General features: G+C 46.7%; 1 protein-coding gene across 4 annotated transcripts in view; it reads left to right on the top strand.

The window, feature by feature from the left end:
* The window catches only part of LOC118092061 (KAT8 regulatory NSL complex subunit 1), a 55,081-nt gene extending 38,080 nt beyond the window's left edge, over positions 1 to 17,001 (top strand). For 2 of the 4 annotated variants that reach the window (XM_088653974.1, XM_060281042.2), the window contains 7 exons: positions 2,025 to 2,165; positions 4,204 to 4,370; positions 5,559 to 5,677; positions 7,044 to 7,098; positions 10,381 to 10,493; positions 12,540 to 12,765; positions 15,822 to 17,001. In XM_088653974.1, coding sequence (XP_088510100.1) covers positions 2,025 to 2,165; positions 4,204 to 4,370; positions 5,559 to 5,677; positions 7,044 to 7,098; positions 10,381 to 10,493; positions 12,540 to 12,765; positions 15,822 to 16,103 — 1,103 coding nt within the window. In that variant the 3' untranslated portion in view covers positions 16,104 to 17,001. Of the gene's footprint in view, positions 1 to 2,024; positions 2,166 to 4,203; positions 4,371 to 5,555; positions 5,678 to 7,043; positions 7,099 to 10,380; positions 10,494 to 12,539; positions 12,766 to 15,821 lie in introns of all 4 variants that reach the window. The other 2 variants (XM_060281043.2, XM_060281041.2) reach the window with 1 other exon arrangement.
* Positions 17,002 to 21,038: the final 4,037 nt, after the last annotated feature.

Below are 21,038 nucleotides of genomic sequence, written 5' to 3'. Positions count from 1 at the left end.
GACAGCTTCTCTAAAGAATTAACACATCACCTTTTAAAGGGATTTAAGAGAATCATGTACAAAGATTACTAGAAAGCAATAAAAGCAGTGTGCTGCCATTATTTTGCTTTAGTCACATTTCTTTGTATAAATTCCGGTGTGTTATACTGTATTGTGATTCTCTCATTGGTAAAAGTAGCACTCAAACGTTTCTCTCCCTATCATTCGTTTCAAACATGCGTGGCTAACTTGTGGCCTTTCAAATTTTGTTGCTGTTTGTTAATTATTCATTAATTTATATAATGTCCATGTGCTATTGGACCGTTGGACATGGTGGCTGGGGCTGATGGGAGTTGGAATCCCAACAGCATCTAGAGGCCACAGGTTAGCCACCCCTGGTTTAAAATGAGCCAGACCTTGTTGATAAAAGCCAAATCTGTGAAGGTCCACACTTAACCTTGCTGACCGTAGCATGCAGGATTCCTGTGCTGTGACATGTGACAAGCCTTAGTCATCTACTTTTTGTTAATATTGAAATGGATTGTGTTTATGTAGGGCTGGGCGATATCTGGTTTTCAACATTGCGATATATCACCAGCTAAACATCACAATATACCGATATATTACAATGTCTGAAATAAGGGTCGAGCTATGTAGAGGCATTGGTTGGCTTCACAGTTTTTCCAGTGTTGTGATTTTTGCAAAGCACACTGTAAGGGTGTTGTTGCAGCTACTCTTGAGTAACAACGTCCGAGTCTGCTCTTGTCTTTAATATCGTTATTGGGCATAGTATTTACAGTAAAGGGGCCCCTGACCATCAGGTCCAGCCGTGTCCAACTCTGGGGTTGCGGCGCTCATCTCGCTCTATAGGCCGAGGGAGCCGGCGTTTGTCCGCAGACAGCTTCCGGGTCATGCGGCCAGCATGACAAAGCTGCTTCTGGCGAACCAGAGCAGCGCATGGAAACGCCGTTTACCTTCCCGCCGGAGCGGTCCCTATTTATCTACTTGCACTTTGATGTGCTTTCGAACTGCTAGGTGGGCAGGAGCTGGGACCGAGCAACGGGAGCTCACCCCGTCGCAGGGATTCAAACCGCCGACCTTCTGATCGGCAAGCCCTAGACTCTGTGGTTTAACCCACAGCGCCACCTGGGTCCCACATAGCAGATAGCCAAAAACACATGATGCCTCAGTCACTCTCAGAATCCGGGAGCGGGCGTTTCCGGCTACAGGACCAGCATAAGAGTTTGGGCACCCCGAAACGCCTCCTCCCGACCTTACGTTTGGTGGCGCGCCTTAACTCTGGCGCCGGAAGGGGCTGCCTGCTCCCCTCCACCTCTTGGTCCTGGCGGCGCAGGGGCTCTCCCACATCGCTGAGCCCTGATATCTCTGTCCCGCTCACTTCCTGATTCCCCTCACCTGACCCACTGCTGCTGCTCTCACTGGGCGAAGTGCTGGTCAGCAAGAGGGGAGGAGGCTCCCTGTAGGAAGGCCCCCCCACACACACACACAGAGGGAGGGGGGAGGGGGGGAGAGAGAGAATTCACAACATTACCAGGTCAAAAATTATGAAACAGATATAACAATATAGACTTGAATCCGGCTTTGGACAATACATCAATATATTGCCCAGCCCTGTCAGTATGCTTTGGGAGTCAAATATAATTCAGGAAAGCCATATAAGTTAAATACCAAATGGATGGTATTGAGCTTGGCACCAGTTGCAAGTACAAAGAAAATAAATCATGCCTTCACTGAGATCTTTCCCTTTTTAAGTAAGATAATATAGTTACACACAAACCATCAGGGTCAAAAATAACCCACAATGTAAACTACATAAACCTACAAGAACAGTTTGCGAAATCTAACTGATCTCATCTTTTTTAAAAAACCTGAAGCAAAATATTGTACCATTAATATGCATGTACTATAATTATCGGAAGTATTCAGTGCAATTATCATGATTTGTGAATTATTTGCAACAATTACAGGATATAAATTTGAATAACAAATAATAACAAGTGTGGGTTGTTTTCTTCTGCTAATAGGGAACCCTCTTCATTTACACTTTGAAGCCTTGCTGAGAGAGGACCACAGGCTGAGTCATAAGCTCAAGACTCTCAAGATACCCCAGTGGGGTTTGAAAGACCTTACCAACAACATTTGTTCATCATCTCTCTCTGCATCTGGTAAATTATATGCAATATGTGAGAAGCATTATTTTAGCTCTTGGCCCAAGTTCCCCTTAAAGGTGCTACATTCTGTCTGAGGAAAAGATCAGCTATGGGCAAAATCAAACCAGGTCTATTTGTTTCCAAGAGTGGCCAATCCCCCATGGCTCTCCCTGAAAGGAGGTGGAAAGAGCTGGATATAGCATGTTTGTCCCCAATATCTGAAAACCAGAGGTCTGTTGAATCTGTCCAGGGGAGTTCTGCTTATATCTGTCAGTAGCTCTTGGTCATAACAGTCCTCCATGAACTTCCCCAGTGGTTTTTTAAAAGCACCTACTTGGTCATCTTCTCATAATCTACAGTGGTACCTCAAGTTAAGAACTTAATTCGTTCTGGAGGTCCGTTCTTAACCTGAAACCATTATTAACCTGAGGTGCCGCTTTAGCTAATGGGGCCTCCCGCTGCTGCCGCACAATTTCTGTTCTCATCCTGAAGCAAAGTTCTTAACCTGAGGTACTATTTCTGGGTTAGTGGAGTCTGTAACCTGAAGCTTCTGTAACCCGAGGTACCGCTGTATCTCCTAAGTTCATTATTCATTGTCTAAATGGAGTATTTCCTTTTGTCTCTCCTAAAACAATTGTGTTAATTTTATTGGATGAACACAAGTTTGAAGTGTGCTAGAGAGGCAAAAGAAAATTCTCTGCCCACTCTCTCCATGCTGCTCATCATTGTGCATCAATTTTAACAGTAGGGTTGTTGGTGGTTTAGGTAGGATGTCTACAAAACGGGCATTGGGAGCAATATTTTAGGGTAACATATATAGATACACTTGCAGTTCACTCCCACTTGATGTTGCTCCTCCAGTCAAGCAGGGTGGATAAAAATCAATGATTTAAAAAAATATATCAAAAAAATCTGATTTTTTAAAATTTAAATCAGATTTTTTTAAATAAAATGCTTTTTGAGGAAAATATATTACCATCCAAAGGTTATTCCAAAAATATATTATATTACCATCCAAAGGTTATTCCAAAAAGATTAGTTTTTTAATTATGTAGAATAAGGTTGTATATGTTTAATTTTTTGGGTAAATAAATTCCATTAATCCATTCACAATGTCATGCTCTTGCAGAGGTTTTTGTAAGATTATTGGGCAGTTTCTCTGCCTACAAGATATTATCACAGATGCTTGGTTTACTTTTGCAGTTCTCAAAACTGAATTTGACTCAGCAGAGATCACATGCCTCTTCTTCACAGCAAAAATGTTATGACATGAACAGAGTTGAGAAAAAGACCTTAATCCTATTGTTCTACAAACCTATGAATACAGAAACAACCCCTTCAGTGCTAAGTTTCAAGAAGTTCAGTGAATAGAATAGAAACAATATTTTTCTGATTGTTTGGACAGTATTTAAGTTTTTCATGTGTAGGCTGGGCTGACAGTCTAAGTTTCTTAAAATATATATATTTTGTTTGTGTTTAGCCAAATTAGTTAACAAACATGGATGTTTGTTTAAGCAAATAACATATGCTGTAATGTTATTGTTTCAGTTGAATAAATCTATTTAAATTGTTATTATTAAGGTAATGATTATTTTTCTCCTTCCTAAGTACAACAGTAAAGTTGTCCAAATATGAATGATTAACCTATTAAACGGGGGATAAAAAACTAATATGAAAAGTTGTTATTCTAAAAATCTTCATCTACTTGCATATTAAAGTTATACCAGCAAGAATTAGTCTTTATGTAGAAAACTATGATTTGAATCAAGCCTTACTGACTAGTGATTTAAATCGTGATTTAAATCAGTTTGATTTAAATCAAATCTACCCTGCAGTCAAGCTACATTTTAAAAAAAAACCACAGGTAAACTTATTTCCAGAAAGTACAGTGGAAAAAAATGAACTCCCATCTACCATGTGGTCGTTAAGCAGAAGTTGCAGAATTAGTATATCTTCATTTCCTGTCTGTCTTGATGAGCACAGGATATCTGTGACTTACTAAATGATCTGGATTTCACTGGAGTGAATCTTAATTTCATGTTTTCATTACCAGGTCCTCTGCTGAAAGGATCGGCCAGTCGCAGCTTTTTTGTTCCTAGCCCTCAGACCTACAAACCTAGTTCTTTACATCATGTGCCATCTCTATGCTTTGAAAATACTCCTGCCCCCCACTCCAACCAAGTCCCTGCCAATTCCATGGCTGCTAGCAGCTCGACGTTGGTGAGTTGGAACATAGTCCCTCTGGCAAACAGAACTGCAAAGAGGAAATAAAGAATTAGTGTTGCTGGGTGACTTCGCTTTAAACTTAACCCTCTTTCATCTTTCCCCTGAGCGAGGCGTGTTTGGGAGTGCAAAATGTTTTTTAAATGATGTGCTGTTCTCTTAACCTTGAATCATCTCCTAACTCATTTGCTATGCTGTTTCAAGTATATCTCCTGGTGGCTTTTTTTGTTTTCTTTTAGGAATATTATTGGTTAGATATGCAGACTACTACACTAAAATAAACCAAAAACAAAACACAAACCATTGCTGGGTTTTTTTTTCATAAGAAAAAGGAAGCCCTGAAGGTTGAAAAAATGTACAGTAGAAGTAGAGGCAAAAGACTATCCACTTATCCCCTTTTCATGTTTGCTTTGGGCAGAATATTCCTGTGTCCTTCAGCTTTTTGTCTTGGGTGTTTTTCTATATACTACTTCATCCTTTTTCATCTCTTTGTATTTTAAAAAGCCTTAAGCTATATTTAAGATGGTTTCTGTGTTTATCAATAAACAGCCTGACTGTGATTATATGGTTGCCTCTTGCCCTGTTGGAAGGATCTCAGTAACCATATCTCAGGCCAATAGTGTTGTATTCCATGGTGGCTGAAATGCCTTTGGAGTTTTGCCTGGAAAACCTCATCCCCTAGCCCCACCCTGTCAAGATACTTTCCCCATCCCATTCTGTGCTCTGTAGCACATTCAATGTTGGGTGGCTGCTCATTATTCATGTTTTAAGATGTATGTACCATCTTTCCATTGGCATGCTCAAGGCAGCTAAGAACAACCGCTGCACAGAGCAGTTGCAGCAAATCAGTGCAAAAACGTGGCACACCTAAGAGTCCTTTTATTCAGGCAAGATTGATTCTGCATGGAGCATTGGGCCAATAATAGGAGATGCTGTTGCAGGCATATCAGTGTTGACCTAAAGCTCAGATTGGTTGCAGCTGCTTTGGTCACACCAGCACAGTCTCACAGCAAGCACACTGGTGCAGAGAGATGTTGAAACATTCTGTATTTGCCTGTGCAGACTTTTAGATGCCATTGGTTAACCAGCCATGGGGTGCTTGTACTTGATGTGTTGGGAGGAAATGCGAGCGACAGTACTATGTTTTTGTATTCTTTTCTGATGATCCTTGTTTGGTTTCAGCAGCCTGCCAAGAAGAAAAAGGTGGAATGTTCCTATGACATCAACAATATAGTGATCCCCATGTCAATGGCTGCAGCTACACGGGTGGAGAAGCTACAGTATAAAGAGATTTTGACACCAAGGTGGGTTCACCTGGAGGCTCTTCACATTTAAACAGCAGCTGGAGCATGTTGATTTAGACATAAGAGCATTGTTTTTTCATAAGGGAATACCCTTGCAAGAAAGCCAGTTGTTCTTTCGTAAGAGTAAATGTACAGCACGCCATGTCAAATGGCGTTTTGCTAGTCAAGGACAGAGCTGGGCTAAGAACAGCTCCTCTTGAAGTTGTCACATCAACACACTCCTTTCTAAAGTGCCCTGAGGCATGGTGGCAGTTTCCTAACTTAACCTCTAGGTGAATCATTAGCTGTATTTCCAGGTGTGGAGGAACTTATAATGCCATGAACTGACCAATCACTCAGTGGCTGAATTGTGTATTACAGCAGGACCTGGGTGCCCTGGAATCTTGACACCCATAATTTCCAGCCAGTGTAGCTTCACAGGTTACTTGCACCTGACCCTAAAGCACATCTTCCTCCACTGCCAACTCTTGTTTCCTTTTAAAGTTATTTTGCAGCTGTGGAGCAGTTTTCTAGCCCTCATGGCTCTTGAGGAATTTTGGGTGCAAGCAATGTATGTTTACTTCCACAGGATGGAGGGTTAGAACTTGCTCTTAAACACACACACACCCTTTCCCTGCTATATAGCACACAAAGCAGTTTCCCAAATAATTATATGACACGCCCCACGTCAATAAATCCATTCGTGCTGCATAGTCAATAGCAGTTGAGGTTGATTGAGTTTGTACTGTACAGTCGTACCTTGATTCTCAAACACCTAGGTACTTTTACCATTTTGGCTCCTGAATGCCGAAAACCCAGAAGTCCGCTTGAATGCAGGAAGCTCCTGCAGCCAATTGGAAGCCGCACCTTGGTTTTCGAACAGTTTCAGGAGTAGAACAGACTCCTGGAACGGATGAAGTTTGAGAACCAAGGTTCCACTGTACATCAATTTATGTTTTAAAAGTGGAATTGAAGAAGCCCTATAGCCATGAATAAAGGATGGGTTTATTTCCTGGTGCCGGAGGATGGTGTGTGCACTTACCCGGCTTCTGTGCATCTCACATTTCATCGTCCCCCACCCTATTTCAGCAGTAGATATTTAGCAGGTCCACTTGCCAGCTGCATATGAGAAAGGTGAAACTTGCATGGTTTTTAGGACTTGCACAAGTGAGCACTAGAGCTAATTTGGCATAGCCAGTTTTGACATCTCCTTTGGCGATTTTTTGGAGAAGGTATTCGACTTCAGAATGTGGCATTGCCTCAGTGTCTACCTGGTGAGGAAGCAGCAGCACCATAGCAAGCCAAGCCCTGGAGTACACTTGGTTGATGCAGTTGTTTGCAGTATTTGCAGAGATTACCCTAACCCTGAGTCATTTTCTTCCTGCAGCTGGAGAATGGTGGATCTCAAAGAGCTGAAGACCTCAGGAGAAGTAGATTCAGAGGTGAGGAGAAAGAGGTCTGGTCATTATCTCATGCCTCAAGCAGTGCTTCGGTCTAACTAGGCTTGCGTGGACCAGGGCTTCTCTTGCCTTGTATTTACTGTGTACAGCGTCACTTTACATAGAATTGACTCCCTTAGTTGACAGACCACCATTCTTACCTTGCTTGTCCTGCCAGCAGTCATATGACTCTACAGTACATTCATTTTGTGTCTCGAACCAATCAGTCATCAAAGCAAACATGTGCTCCTTTTGGTTTGTTCTCATTCAAGACTGCAAGACTGCAAGACTGTGGGACCGATTCGGATGGTCCGCCCCCGCTACTTAATGGATCCAATTGGCTTCCAAAGAGTGGTAGGGGATGTTTTATCCCATGTCGATGGCCTTTCAGCTGATTCCCTGGTGGCCCGCTGGAATGCGGAGTTAACCAGCGCTATTGACTGTCTGGCTCCGAAGCGCCCTCTCAGATTGCATGGAGCCCGGACAGCCCCGTGGTTTTCCCCGGCGCTGAGGGCAATGAAACAGTCGTTGAGACGGCTAGAGCGCCGGTGGTGGAAAACTCATTTTGAATCAGACCGGACACGGGCTAGAGCTCAACTTCGAGCCTACCAAGTGGCAATGGCGACGGCGAAGAGGACCTTCTTCACCGTCTCCATCGCATCTGCAGAAAACAGCAGCAGGAGACTCTTCCAGATGGTTCGCAATTTAGCGGAACCACCTGTTCCATCCGGGCCCAGTACGGGCCACATGATCTCCTGCAATGATTTTGCAAAGTTTTTTGCAGATAAAGTCACTCAGATTCGGGAAGAGGTAGACTCCACCGTGGGAGCAGGGCCGGGGCGGGGGAGTGCTAGAGTCCTGTCTAGTCAAGTTTTGTGGGATCAATTTCAATCTGTTACCTCCGAGGATGTGGACAGGCTGCTTAGACGAATGAAACCAACCACCTGTCTCCTTGATCCTTGCCCATCCAGGCTTATAAAAGCTAGCCAGGAAGGGCTGGGCGATGGGCTTCGCGGGTTGGTAAATGCTTCTCTCCATGAGGGAGCCTTCCCAGACCCGCTGAAAGAGGCGGTTCTTAAACCGCTTCTTAAAAAACCATCTTTAGATCCAGCCAATATGGCCAACTATCGCCCAGTCTCAAATCTTCCATTCTTGGGCAAGGTGATTGAGCGAGTGGTTGCGGAACAACTCCAGGCACGCCTGGAAGAAGCGGACCATTTGGATCCCTTCCAGTCAGGATTCAGGCCTCATCATGGGACTGAAACTGCCTTGGTCGCACTGGTCGATGATCTCCGGCGGGCTAGGGACAAAGGTAAGAGCTGTTTCCTTGTTCTGCTGGATCTCTCAGCGGCTTTTGACACCATCGACCATAACATCCTTCTGGACCGTCTAGAGGGCTTGGGAGCTGGGGGCACTGTCATGCAGTGGTTCCGCTCCTTCCTCCTGGGCCGTGTTCAGAAGTGGTGGTGGGGGATGAGTGTTCAGACCCCTGGGCGCTCACTTGTGGGGTGCCTCAGGGTTCTGTCCTCTCCCCCATGCTTTTTAACATCTATATGCAGCCGCTGGGAGAGATCATCAGGGGGTTTGGGCTGGGTGTCCATCAGTATGCTGATGATACCCAGCTCTACCTCTCTTTTAAATCAGAACCAGTGAAGGCGGTGAAGGTCCTGTGTGAGTGCTTGGAGGCGGTTGGAGGATGGATGGCGGCTAACAGATTGAGATTGAATCCTGACAAGACAGAAGTACTGTTTGTGGGGGACAGGAGGCGGGCGGGTGTGGAGGACTCCCTGGTCCTGAATGGGGTAACTGTGCCCCTGAAAGACCAGGTGCGCAGCCTGGGAGTCATTTTAGACTCACAGCTGTCCATGGAGGCACAGGTCAACTCCGTGTCCAGGGCAGCTGTTTATCAGCTCCATCTGGTACGCAGGCTGAGTCCCTACCTGCCCAGTGACTGTCTCTCCAGAGTGGTGCATGCTCTAGTTATCTCTCGCTTGGACTACTGCAATGCGCTCTACGTGGGGCTACCTTTGAAGGTGACCCGGAAACTACAACTAATCCAGAATGCGGCAGCTAGACTGGTGACTGGGAGCGGCCGCCGAGATCACATAACACCGGTCCTAAAAGACCTACATTGGCTCCCAGTACATTTCCGAGCACAATTCAAAGTGTTGGTGTTGACCTTTAAAGCCCTAAACGGCCTCGGTCCGGTATACCTGAAGGAGCGTCTCCACCCCCATCGTTCTGCCCGGACACTGAGGTCCAGCTCCGAGGGCCTTCTGGCGGTTCCCTCATTACGAGAAGCCAAGTTACAGGGAACCAGGCAGAGGGCCTTCTCGGTAGTGGCACCCACCCTGTGGAATGCCCTCCCACTAGAGGTCAAAGAGAACAATTACCAGACCTTTAGAAGGCATCTCAAGGCAGCCCTGTTTAGGGAAGCTTTTAATGTTTGATGGATTTCTGTATTTTAGAATTTCTGTTTTTTTGGAAGCCGCCCAGAGTGGCTGGGGGAACCCGGCCAGATGGGCGGGGTATAAATAATAAATTATTATTATTATTATTATAACACTGCCATGGAGGAGTGCAAAACCTATTTTGTGTGAGAAAATGTTATCTCCATTCTTGTGTATCCAAAAGGTTTGTATACACATGTTCCATGAATTAATTATTAAGGTGCAGAATTGGTTCCATTTTTGGACAAAATTAATGTACTTTTGAGACTCTTGAGAGTCCCATGGACTGCAAGAAGATCAAACCTATCCATTCTGAAGGATATCACTGAGTGCTCGCTGGAAGGACAGATCATGAAGCTGAGGCTCCAATACTTTGGCCACCTCATGAGAAGAGAAGAATCCTTGGAAAAGACCTTGATGTTGGGAAAGATGGAGGGCACTAGGAGAAGGGGGCGACAGAAGATGAGATGGTTGGACAGTGTTCTCAAAGCTACGAACATGAGTTTGACCAAACTGCGGGAGGCAGTGGAAGACAGGAGTGCCTGGCGTGCCTTGGTCCATGGGGTCACGAAGAGTCGGACACGACTAAACAACAACAATGTACTTTATTTGGTAGCCATGTTTACCAAAACAGTCCTGTCTACTTGTGTACACCTGTGATGTTCTAGCAACTGTGGGAAGGGGGAAACTACTTTCTAAAACTTTTGCACTGCTGGGCCTGTACAGATTATGTGGTTATTTTTCCTGTGTATCTTGGGGTGAGGGGGTGGACAGCATCTATTTAGAAACAGCTTTGACTCTTGAATGTGTCAAAAATAACTTTCTTTTGTCCTAGCTGGAAGATATTTCTGATGAGACATATCTGAACCACCACCAAAAATATGAAGAGCTGGAAAGGGCTCGTTGGGATTCCTGGGCAGGAAGCACTTCCCACAGGCGAGGGAACAGGTATCCTAACATTTGCTGTTAGCTATGTGTTGTGGAATAGTTGTACAGTATTCCCATGTTGGATTATATTTGTTTCCTGCAGAACTTGTGAGCAAAGCATTGATGAAGAGTGAGTAAAGTGAACTGGTTGGGTGGATTAGGAGTTTTGCATTGAGTCTTAGTAGACTAGATTTAAGTTTCTCCTTAGCTAGGAAATTATTTGATAGCTTTGGGACAGTTCACCCACCCGCACGATTCCCGTCTGTTGACAGGTTTAAAATAACGAATGAATAAGCTTTTATTAAGGGTGCTCCTCCAAAAGTATGCAAGCGGGCTTGGACGCAGCTGTGGAATTTCCCTTATAATAGAGATTTATCATATTTTGAGCCTCTGTGTTTTCAGAAAGTAATGGAGTAAGAGCAGGTAGAAAGAGAACTAGCTTCCATGAAGATTTGGAAGCATCGTAAGTGTTCAGACCCCTGGGCTCTCACTTGTGGGGTGCCTCAGGGTTCTGTCCTCTCCCCCATGCTTTTTAACATCTACATGCAACTGCTGGGAGAGATCATCAGGGGGTTTGGGCTGGGTGTTCATCAGCATGCGGATGATACCCAGCTCTACCTCTCTTTAAAATCAGAACCAGTGAAGGCAGTGAAGGTCCTGTGTGAGTGTCTGGAGGTGGTTGGAGGATGGATGACGGCTAACAGATTGAGGTTGAATCCTGACAAGACAGAAGTACTGTTTGTGGGGGACAGGAGGCGGGCAGGTGTGGAGGACTCCCTGGTCCTGAATGGGGTAACTGTGCCCCTGAAGGACCAGGTGCGCAGCCTGGGAGTCATTTTGGACTCCCAGCTGTCCATGGAGGCGCAGGTCAATTCTGTGTCCAGGGCAGCTGTCTATCAGCTGCATCTGGTACACAGGCTGAGACCCTACCTGCCTGCAGACTGTCTCGCCAGAGTGGTGCATGCTCTAGTTATCTCTCGCTTGGACTACTGCAATGCGCTCTACTGGGGCTACCTTTGAAGGTGACTCGGAAACTACAACTAATCCAGAATGCGGCAGCTAGACTGGTGACTGGGAGCGGCCGCCAAGACCACATAACACCGGTCTTGAAAGATCTACATTGGCTCCCAGTACGTTTCCGAGCACAATTCAAAGTGTTGGTGCTGACCTTTAAAGCCCTAAATGGCCTCGATCCAGTATACCTGAAGGAGCGTCTCCACCTCCATCATTCTGCCCGGACACTGAGGTCCAGCACCGAGGGCCTTCTGGCGGTTCCCTTGTTGCGAGAAGCCAAGTTGCAGGGAACTAGGCAGAGGGGCTTCTCGGTGGTGGCACCCGCCCTGTGGAACGCCCTCCCAACAGATGTCAAAAAGGAAAACAACTACCAGACTTTTAGAAGACATCTGAAGGCAGCCCTGTTCAGGGAAGCTTTTAATGTTTAATAGATTATTGTGTTGTATTTTTCTGTTGGAAGCCGCCCAGAGTGGCTGGGGAGACCCGGCCAGATGGGCGGTGTATAAATAATAAATTATTATTATTATTATTATTATTATTATTATTATTATTATTATTATTATTATTATTTATCGTAACAGCATAACAGGATAAATGAAATCACACACCCCACTGTCTGTAGGAGGACTGCCATTGGATCTCGTTTTAATTTCAGAGCCTTAGTATCCTGTGCTGCTGCAAACACTGAGGACTAGAATTATTGCAATATGTAGCAGCTAAGATCTCTGTATTAAGCCACATTCCCTTGATTGAACCAGGTAGAATCTAGTAGTTTAGCCTCATTGTCAAATCCATGAGTAGAATTATTGCCAGAGTGAGAGTGCTGGCTGTAAATATGGCAGTGAAAAGTCAAGTGGACTCTCCCCCACCCACCCAGCACGCTCCTGTTGTTTTTAAAGAGTGTGCAGAATGGGTGAAAAGTTCGTTCTGAAATTCTGCATGATACCTTGGCTATAGGCCTCTCTGCTTCTTTGAGTTTTACAGTTCTCACATGTAACAGTTGTCCTCACAGTTCACAGTATGATTGGTTTTTGTGGCGTGTTTTTCTTTTAGGAGCTCTAGCAGAGCAGATGGCCGATGGATTCCTCAGCCGGGCTCTCCAGATGCCACGTCACATAATCTTAACCATCTCCAGTATGCAAATTCTCCCATGGGGTCTCTCAGCCCAGAACTTTCCAATGTTCTGCAGCCCCTCCTCATAAAGGGCAGGGGCAGAAACAGTGTGTCCTTTAGTGAAGACACAAGTTTCTCCTTCTCAGAAATGGATGAAGATATTCAGGTGAGGACCTGTGTTTCTACTTGGAGAGCTAATATACAGCCTGTTTACTTGGCAAACCATACATATTTGAATCATTTCTGTCATCTTCATTGCCCACCGTGGTCGCTCATCCTATATAATAATGTCCAAGTTGTCCCTGCGTCCAGTTGTCCCGTGTGTCCCTGGGGTACTGCGCATGTACCCCAGAGACACGGGGATTGGACGGAGGGACAACGGCCAACCGCCGCTACGCCAACCGCCGCTCCGAAGCCCAGTCTCATGCTGGAGGCGGCGGGGGAAGGAAGCGCTCCCCCGGCAGCCTTGCCGCGCACCGCCGGCATGGGATGGCACTTCCTCGGCGAACACAAGCAGGCAGACAGCCCGCCTGCTTGCTTCCCCGAGGAAGCCGAAGCGGCAGCGGGCGCCGAGGGAAGCCGGCTTTGGCTTGGCGGCGGCGGGAAGAAGGGGAGGAATTCCTCCCCTTTTTCCCGCCGCCGCCAAGCCAGTCCCCGAGCCGAAGTGCGGCGCGGCGGGGGATTTTCGCCGTTTGCCTTCCCGGAGCGAAGGGGGAGGCAAACAGCGAAAAGCACCCGCCGCGCCGCACTTCGGCTCGGGGACTGGCTTGGCGTGCGTGGCGGGGGGGAGGAGAAGCGCTCCTCCCCCCCGCCGCCTCGGCACGCAGCGCCGACATGGGACGGGGCATCGGAGACCTTCTCCGAAGCCCCGTCTCATGCGGGAGGTGCGCTGTGAGGCGGCGGGGGGGAGAAGCGCTCCTCCCCCCCGCCGCCTCACCACGCAGCGCCGACATGGGACGGGGCTTCGGAGACCTTCTCCGAAGCCCCGTCTCATGCGGGAGGTGCGCGGCGAGGCGGCGGGGGGGGGGGAAACGCTCCTCCCCGCCGCCTCACCACGCAGCGCGGGACATGCGGGAGGTGCCCGGCGGGGCGGCGAAGCGTTCCTCCCCCCCCCGCCGCCTCGGCACGCAGCGCCGGCATGGGACGGAGTTTCGGAGAAGGTCTCCGAAGCCCCGTCTCATGCGGGAGGTGCGCGGCGGGGGGGGGGGCGGGAGAAGTGCTTCTCTCCCCCCCCCCCCGTCGCCTCGCCGCACACCTCCCGCATGAGACGGGGCTTCGGAGACCTCCGAAGCTCCGTCCCATGCCGGCGCTGCACAACAGCAGCGTTCTAGCGCCCGTTTTTAAACGGGCTGAATTCCACTAGTTCAGAGTATAAAATGATGTCAGCATTTTGGATTTGCCATGAAAGACAAGAGAATACAGTCGAAGAATTGCTCACAAGCAGTTCCGGGGATGAAGGGGATGCAAATAAATCTTCTATATTTGGACTTTGAATGTATCATTGCAGTGAATTGTTTGCATTTGTGTGCTGTGGGTAGGGAAAAAAACAAGTTAAACCTTGTAACCTTTACTTCCAAAAAGGTGTCACAAAAATTGAGTTGTTAGTCTTGTGGTTGCATGATGCCAAGGCATAGTTTTTACCTCTGAACCTATATTGGTTCATAAACCATGGTTTGTAAAGGCAGACAAACAAGAGTATTGAAACTAGTTTGCAAACTACATTGCCTTTGATCTTACCACAGTTAAGGAGGCACAGCTAAGATAGTAAAGGCACCTACTGTGTTTCTCTGTGCCCCACTGAAATAGGAGTAAGCCAATGAAGCTGAGTGTTAAGCAGATGAAGAATGAAAGCTGACATGCATCTCTAAAGCATGGTTTGCTTAAATGCTTATTCTATAGTGTGGCCTTTTAATTGTGCTTAGCATGATATCTGAGCTGAGCACTTTGGCATCTTGTTGCCAGTGACTTAAAACAGCTTCTCATTCTACGGAAGGCATCATATTTATCAAGATAAAGAAAGTGGCATATATAAACTAGACCTGTGAATAAGGGTTGAGAGGATGATTACTGTTAATTTTGTTGTTCAAGAGAAAAGCTCCTCCTCTGTTTTTTAATCTCATCCAAGCATAATCTCTCTCTTTCTCTTTCTCATGCCCCCTCCTCAAATGACAATAATATATTATATTCCAGATTCAGGTAGGTAGCCGTGTTGCTCTGATGCAGTCGAAATAAATAAATAAAATTTTATTGTCCAGTAGCACCTTAGCGACCAACTAAATTTGTTCTGGGTATACCCAGAACAAACTTAAAAAAGGTAAAGGACCCCTGACAGTTACATCCAGTCACAGACGACTCTGGGGTTGCGGCGCTCATCTTGCTTTACAGGCCGGGGGAGCCGGCATTTGTCCACAGACAGTTTTTTTGGGTCATGTGGCCAGCATGACTAAGCCACTTCCGGCGCAACAGAACACCGAAACCAGAACAGTGCATGGAAACGGCATTTACCTTCCCACTGGAGCAGTACCTATTTATCTACTTGCACTTTTGGCATGCTTTCGAACTACTAGGTTGGCAGGAGTTGGGACAGAGCAACGGGAGCTCACCCTGTTAGGGGGGATTCGAACCGCTGACCTTCTGATCGGCAAGCCCAAGAGGCTCAGTGGTTTAGACCACAGTGCCACCCACGTCCCAGAACAAACTTAGTTGGTCTCTAAAGTGCTACTGGACAAAAAAAATTATATATATAATTGAAAGACCTACATTGGCCCCCAGTATGTTTCTGAGCACAATTCAAAGTGTTGGTGTTGACCTTTAAAGCCCTAAACAGCCTCGGCCCAGTATAGCTGAAGGAGCGTCTCCTCCCCCATCGTTCTGCCTGGACACTGAGGTCCAGCGCCAAGGGCCTTCTGGAGGTTTCCTCACTGCAAGAAGCAAAGCTACAGGGAACCAGGCAGAGGGCCTTCTCGGTAGTGGCACCCACCTTGTGGAATGCCCTCCCATCAGATGTCAAAGAGATAAATAAATAACTGACATTTAGAAGACATCTGAAGGCAGCCCTGTTCAGGGAAGCTTTTAATGTGTGACATTTTAACGTATTTTAAATCTTTGTTGGAAGCTGCCCAGAGTGACCGGGGAAGCCCAGCCAGATGGGCGGGGTACAAATAATTTATCATCATCATTATTATATTCCATTAACACTGCTGGTCTTTCTCTCTGTCGTAGAACGTCCAGCCGTGGGAGCCCCGCACATTCCCCCTTTCTGACACAGAGTATAAGGCGCTTCAGGACCCACCGTGCGAAGCTCCTGGCAAGCAGACGAGTACCATTCAGCAGTGGAACTCTAGGAGCAATCAGGCCTTGAGGACTAACAATATAAATTCCAGCGCTTCTAATCCTAGGGAGCCATTTGTATCCGGTTGGCAGGTGCAACCAGGCGTCGGCAAGCAGCAAGACGAGTTTGCAGGCCAGCCCTGCGTCCCGCCAGTGCTCATCAACAACAGATGAGCGTTTGGGCCCCATGACAACCCGTGGAAGAGTTGCACCCATACTCTATAGATTGGTATCACAGAGCTTGGCTGACGAGTTGGCCTAGCAAAGGCAGTGGCGGCAGAGAGCACTGCTGTGCCTGAAGCAGGGGTCCAGCTGTGAACTTGGAGCTCCTGCTCCCCTAGATCAGTAAGGGCTGGACAGGCAGCAGCAGAGGCAAGGTGCTGGGGCTCCCTGGTGTGGTAAGGGGGGGGGGAGCATCCAGGAAAGCCCAGTTGCAGATTGTTTCTGGGCAGAACTCTTGCGCCTTGCTAGCAAGGTTAGGTGCTGGTGCCACAAGTGCAGCAGCCCAAGGTGTAACCCAAAAAGGGAGCAGCAAAGAGGATGGAAGACACAGCAAAAGAGGGGGGAGGCTGAGCTGTTTCAATTTGGATGTCTGTTACTCAGGCAACACTTCTTTGAAAGGGTGCCAGTCAGTTGAACATGTAGTCCTCATGAGGTTTTTATGCCAATTTTGGGGGCAGGAGTTAAGTATCGATTGTGGAAACTCACTCGCACAGATCACAGGCTTTGTCCCGGTGCTGCAGACGGCAGCAAGGGATATAACCAGGGGGTAGTTGGTGTGTTTGTGTGAGCGCTGAATAAATGCCTGTAGGGGAAGGACAGATGCTTCCCCTACAAATTTTTCATAATGGTTTTAATTTTTAAATGTAGTCCTGAAATCACTGATTCTCTAACATGCAAATCATGTTTTCTTGGCCTTGCAGAAATGCTATTGTTGCTAATAATAAACGATAAATCATGATAAAGCTTGTTTGTTTTTTACATTTCCTTCAGAGAAACTGTAAATTTTGTTGATTGTATGGGATGTTCCAATTTATCTCCCAGTACATGAAATAAAATGTGACAGGATGGATGTCTTGGGTGGCCATTTTGTTGTTGTTGTTGTCCTCCTGATTAAGGATCTGGTCATAAAAAAATGGGATTGAACTTCATATTTTAATCACTCAGGTAGTTTAATTTACCTTTTGAAAGCCATTCTCTGATGAAATATGTGTGTCTTTATACCAAGTTTTGCCTCCAGTAGAAAGGGATTTCCATTCTACTCCGTAACCTACAATCCATTTTCTTAAATTCCATGGTGTTTCTCTTGTGACGCTTCATCAGGATTAGCTCAGTAAACTTGCCACTGGAAGGTTTCCCTGGCAATTTCTAGAGGAGGCAACATTGAAGGAGACAGTGCCGGGTGGTTGTCAAAGTTAGAGCAACTTCAAGGAGCTTGGTAATATCTCCCTTGGCTATGGTTTTTTTTAACAACATCCATATCCACCCAGTCATACTTGCCCCCCACCCTCAAAGCTTGGATCTAGCCAATCTAGCTAGCGGCAGCACTGTCTAGTAGGCACACACTTTGTGTCGTTCTGTATGTAGACTTCCTTCTGTCATTTTGGCATTTTCATATTTGAACTCTGTTTATAACTTGAGTCATGAAACTTGAGTCATGTGCCAGAAATGACTTCACAGCGTGTTGTGCAAAAATCCTGTGAAAACAGGAGAAAAAATAAAGCTAGTGGCTCTTACAAACACAGCAGCTAAGTCTTTTCCTTTGCATAAACTCGCATTTGTTTTTCGGGTCATCTTTGCCTTGGGTTGAGCACAGCTGAGAAAAGTCAACAAGCATAAATGTTTCATGCAAAAGGTTTTCAACAGTTCTGGTGAGAACCTCTCCAGGTCTTGTGAAAAGCAAACAATGAGAATTAACAAAGAAAAGGTTGCCTAGCAGGTAGAACTTCCTCTTGTCCTGGCCGTGGAATTGCATAATTTACTGGAAAAAGCAGGTGTGGAACACCACCACCACCCCATGGAAATGCCATTTCACAGAAACAAATATTTATAACAACTCAAATATCTATCATCGTACCAGATGAGAGACACACATTAGTGTGGAAAGGACACAGACGATACAGGCACTGTTGTTATTACATTTATTTATATTCTGCTTCCCCCCCCCCCCCCGACCTAAGGACTCAAGGCAGCTTGCAGAGAAAAATATAAAAACACAGCTTTTGTATGTTTTAAAGTATTACGATTTTAATTGATTTTTATGGTTTTTCTTTTTAAAAAACCACTTTGAGGATTTCTTTTTATAGGCAAGATATAAATTTTATGAAACAAACAGTAATTAAAGACTAATAGAATTAAAATGACATGTATATAAATTATATTAAAAATACAGATACTTAACAATAAAAACCTCACAGCACTAGTCCTTTTCCCTTAAAATAGCCAGTTTCTAAAGACCTGTTGGAATGAAAAGGTATTTGCATGCCAGAGGGAGCCAGTCTAACTTCTCTAGGAAGGGACTTCCAGGCCCTCTTCCCATGTCACCTGCTTGTGATTGTGGTTGGACTGAGAGAAGCCCCTCACCAAAGATCTCTGGGCCCCAGGCAGGTTTGTGTGGGAGAATACAGTCTTTGACATGTTGTTGTTGTTGTTTAGTCGTTTCCGACTCTTCGTGACCCCATGGACCAGAGAACGCCAGGCACTCCTGTCTTCCACTGCCTCCCGCAGTTTGGTCAAACTCATGTTCGTAGCTTCGAGAACACTGTCCAACCATCTCATTTTCTGTCGTCCCCTTCTCCTTGTGCCCTCAATCTTTCCCAACATCAGGCTCTTTTCCAAGGATTCTTCTCTTCTCATGAGGTGGCCAAAGTATTGGAGCCTCAGCTTCAGGATCTGTCCTTCCAGGGAGCACTCAGGGCTGATTTCCTTCAGAATGGATAGGTTTGATCTTCTTGCAGTCCATGGGACTCTCAAGAGTCTCCTCCAGCACCATAATTCAAAAGCATCAATTCTTTGGCGATCAGCCTTCTTTATGGTCCAGCTCTCACTTCCATACATCACTACTGGGAAAAACATAGCTTTAACTATACGGACCTTTGTCTTTGACATAGCCTAGGCCAGGGGTCTGCAACCTGCAGCTCCGGAGCTGCATCAAGCAGTTGGTCCCTTACCTCTCTCGCCCTGATCTGGCCACAGTGATCCATGCGACGATCACCTCCAGGCTTGACTATTGTAACTCGCTCTACGCAGGGTTGCCCTTAAAGCTGACCCAGAAACTCCAGCGGGTGCAGAATGCCGCGGCGAGGCTCCTTACAGGGTCTCGGCCGCGGGATCACATTCATCCAGTGCTTTACCAGCTGCACTGGCTCCCGGTGGAGTACAGGATCGGGTTTAAGGTGCTGGTTTTGACCTTTAAAGCCCTATGCGACTTGGGACCCTCGTACCTACGGGACCGCCTCTCCTGGTATGCCCCACAGAGGACCTTAAGGTCCACAAATAATAATATTCTGGAGATCCCGAGTCATAAGATGGCTAGATTGGCCTCTACTAGAGCCAGGGCCTTTTCAGTACTGGCCCCAACCTGGTGGAACGCTCTTTCCCAGGAGACCAGGGCCCTGCGGGATTTGTCATCTTTCCGCAGGGCCTGCAAGACAGAGCTGTTTCGCCTGGCCTTTGGGTTAGACTCAGCCTGACCCCTGTGTTTTCCTCCCTCATGGCTTGGATTTATGGCCTACTTGAAATGAGGCTGCACTTTAAATTTTAATACTGTATTTTAATCTGTATTTAAATTAATTGTTTTTATGTTTTATTGTAATTCTGTTGGTGTCAGCCGCCCTGAGCCTGGTTTTTGACTGGGGAGGGCGGGGTATAAATAAAAATTTATTATTATTATTATGTGGCTCTTTTACACCTTTGCTGCGGCTCCGGAGCGGATATGAGGGGAGGAGGCGTCCGAGCCATGCGCCGCCTGAGCCATGCGGTGGCGCCCGCCACTCCCGCCAGACACTCGCGCGGTGCCCACCGCCGCCGGAGCACATAGCTGCGGCGGCGCGCTGTGCACCTGCGCCCCGCACAGCACCCGCCGGAGTCCACAACTCCGCTGTGCGCGTGCGCTGTGCAAAAAGGACGCAAGGTGACGTTAGCAGCCCGGGGAGCGTGGTCGGCCCCCTCCCTGCATCAGCCCCTCCCCGCCGCATTTCTGCAGCCAATAGGCTCACAGGGGGCGGGGGCGGAGTTTTTTTTTAAAAAAATTGGCGCGCTTCTTCCCGCCCAGCAGCAGAAAAGGCTTGCTGGCTCGGAGCGCGTGTTTGCTGCTGCTGCTCCTGCCTGCGGCCTGCCTGTGGCCTCCTGCCGGCCTGGTCAGGAGATTGAGGTAGATGTATTAATCAATGGGTTGATTAAATATGAGGAAATTTTATAAGTTCACTTGATGGGAGCAACACACATGAAACCATACAGGTATCCTAATAAGGGAGTCAGAGTTTTGCCCATTCCCAGTAATCAAGGCAGCCCAAACTCATAAGGCAGTGGTTGCTGGTGCCCATTCCCAGTAATCAAGGCAGCCCAAAAGTTATTTTTATAATGACGAGGATGACATTGGGCCCTCATTAATTATTATTTACATCAGGCACTGATTATGATTTATGGTTCACTGGGGCCCTGATTAATTTTCTATGACATTTTGGGGCATTGATTATTGGGCATAGCAAATTTTGCTATGGGGCCCTCTGATTTCTAATTACGTCCCTGTTTTGCGGCTCCCAGTTTATTTTTTTTCTTTGGAAACGGGTCCAAGTGGCTCTTTTTGTCTTAAAGGTTGCAGACCCCTGGCCTAGGCCTCAGCCATATAGGGCTTTATAGGTTATAACCAGCACTGTGAATTGTGTTCTGAAACAGACTGCTAGCCAGTCTGCTCCCTATAACCAGCCCCATTCCAGAGTCTGGCTGCAGCTCTCTTGAGCCAGTTGAAGTTTCTGAGCACTTTCCAAAGGCAGCCTTGAACAGAGCTTGTCTTACCCAGCCCTGCTGCATTTTTAATCTTCCTCGCAGCTCTTGCTTATTTAAAAGCATTTCACCCCTCTCTGCAGCCAAACGAAAGTCCCCAAAGCA

This window comes from Zootoca vivipara, chromosome 11 (assembly GCF_965207765.1).
Source record: "Zootoca vivipara chromosome 11, rZooViv2.hap1.1, whole genome shotgun sequence".
Classification (NCBI taxonomy): Eukaryota; Metazoa; Chordata; class Lepidosauria; order Squamata; family Lacertidae; genus Zootoca; species Zootoca vivipara.
This window is presented reverse-complemented; position numbering and strand designations above follow the sequence as displayed.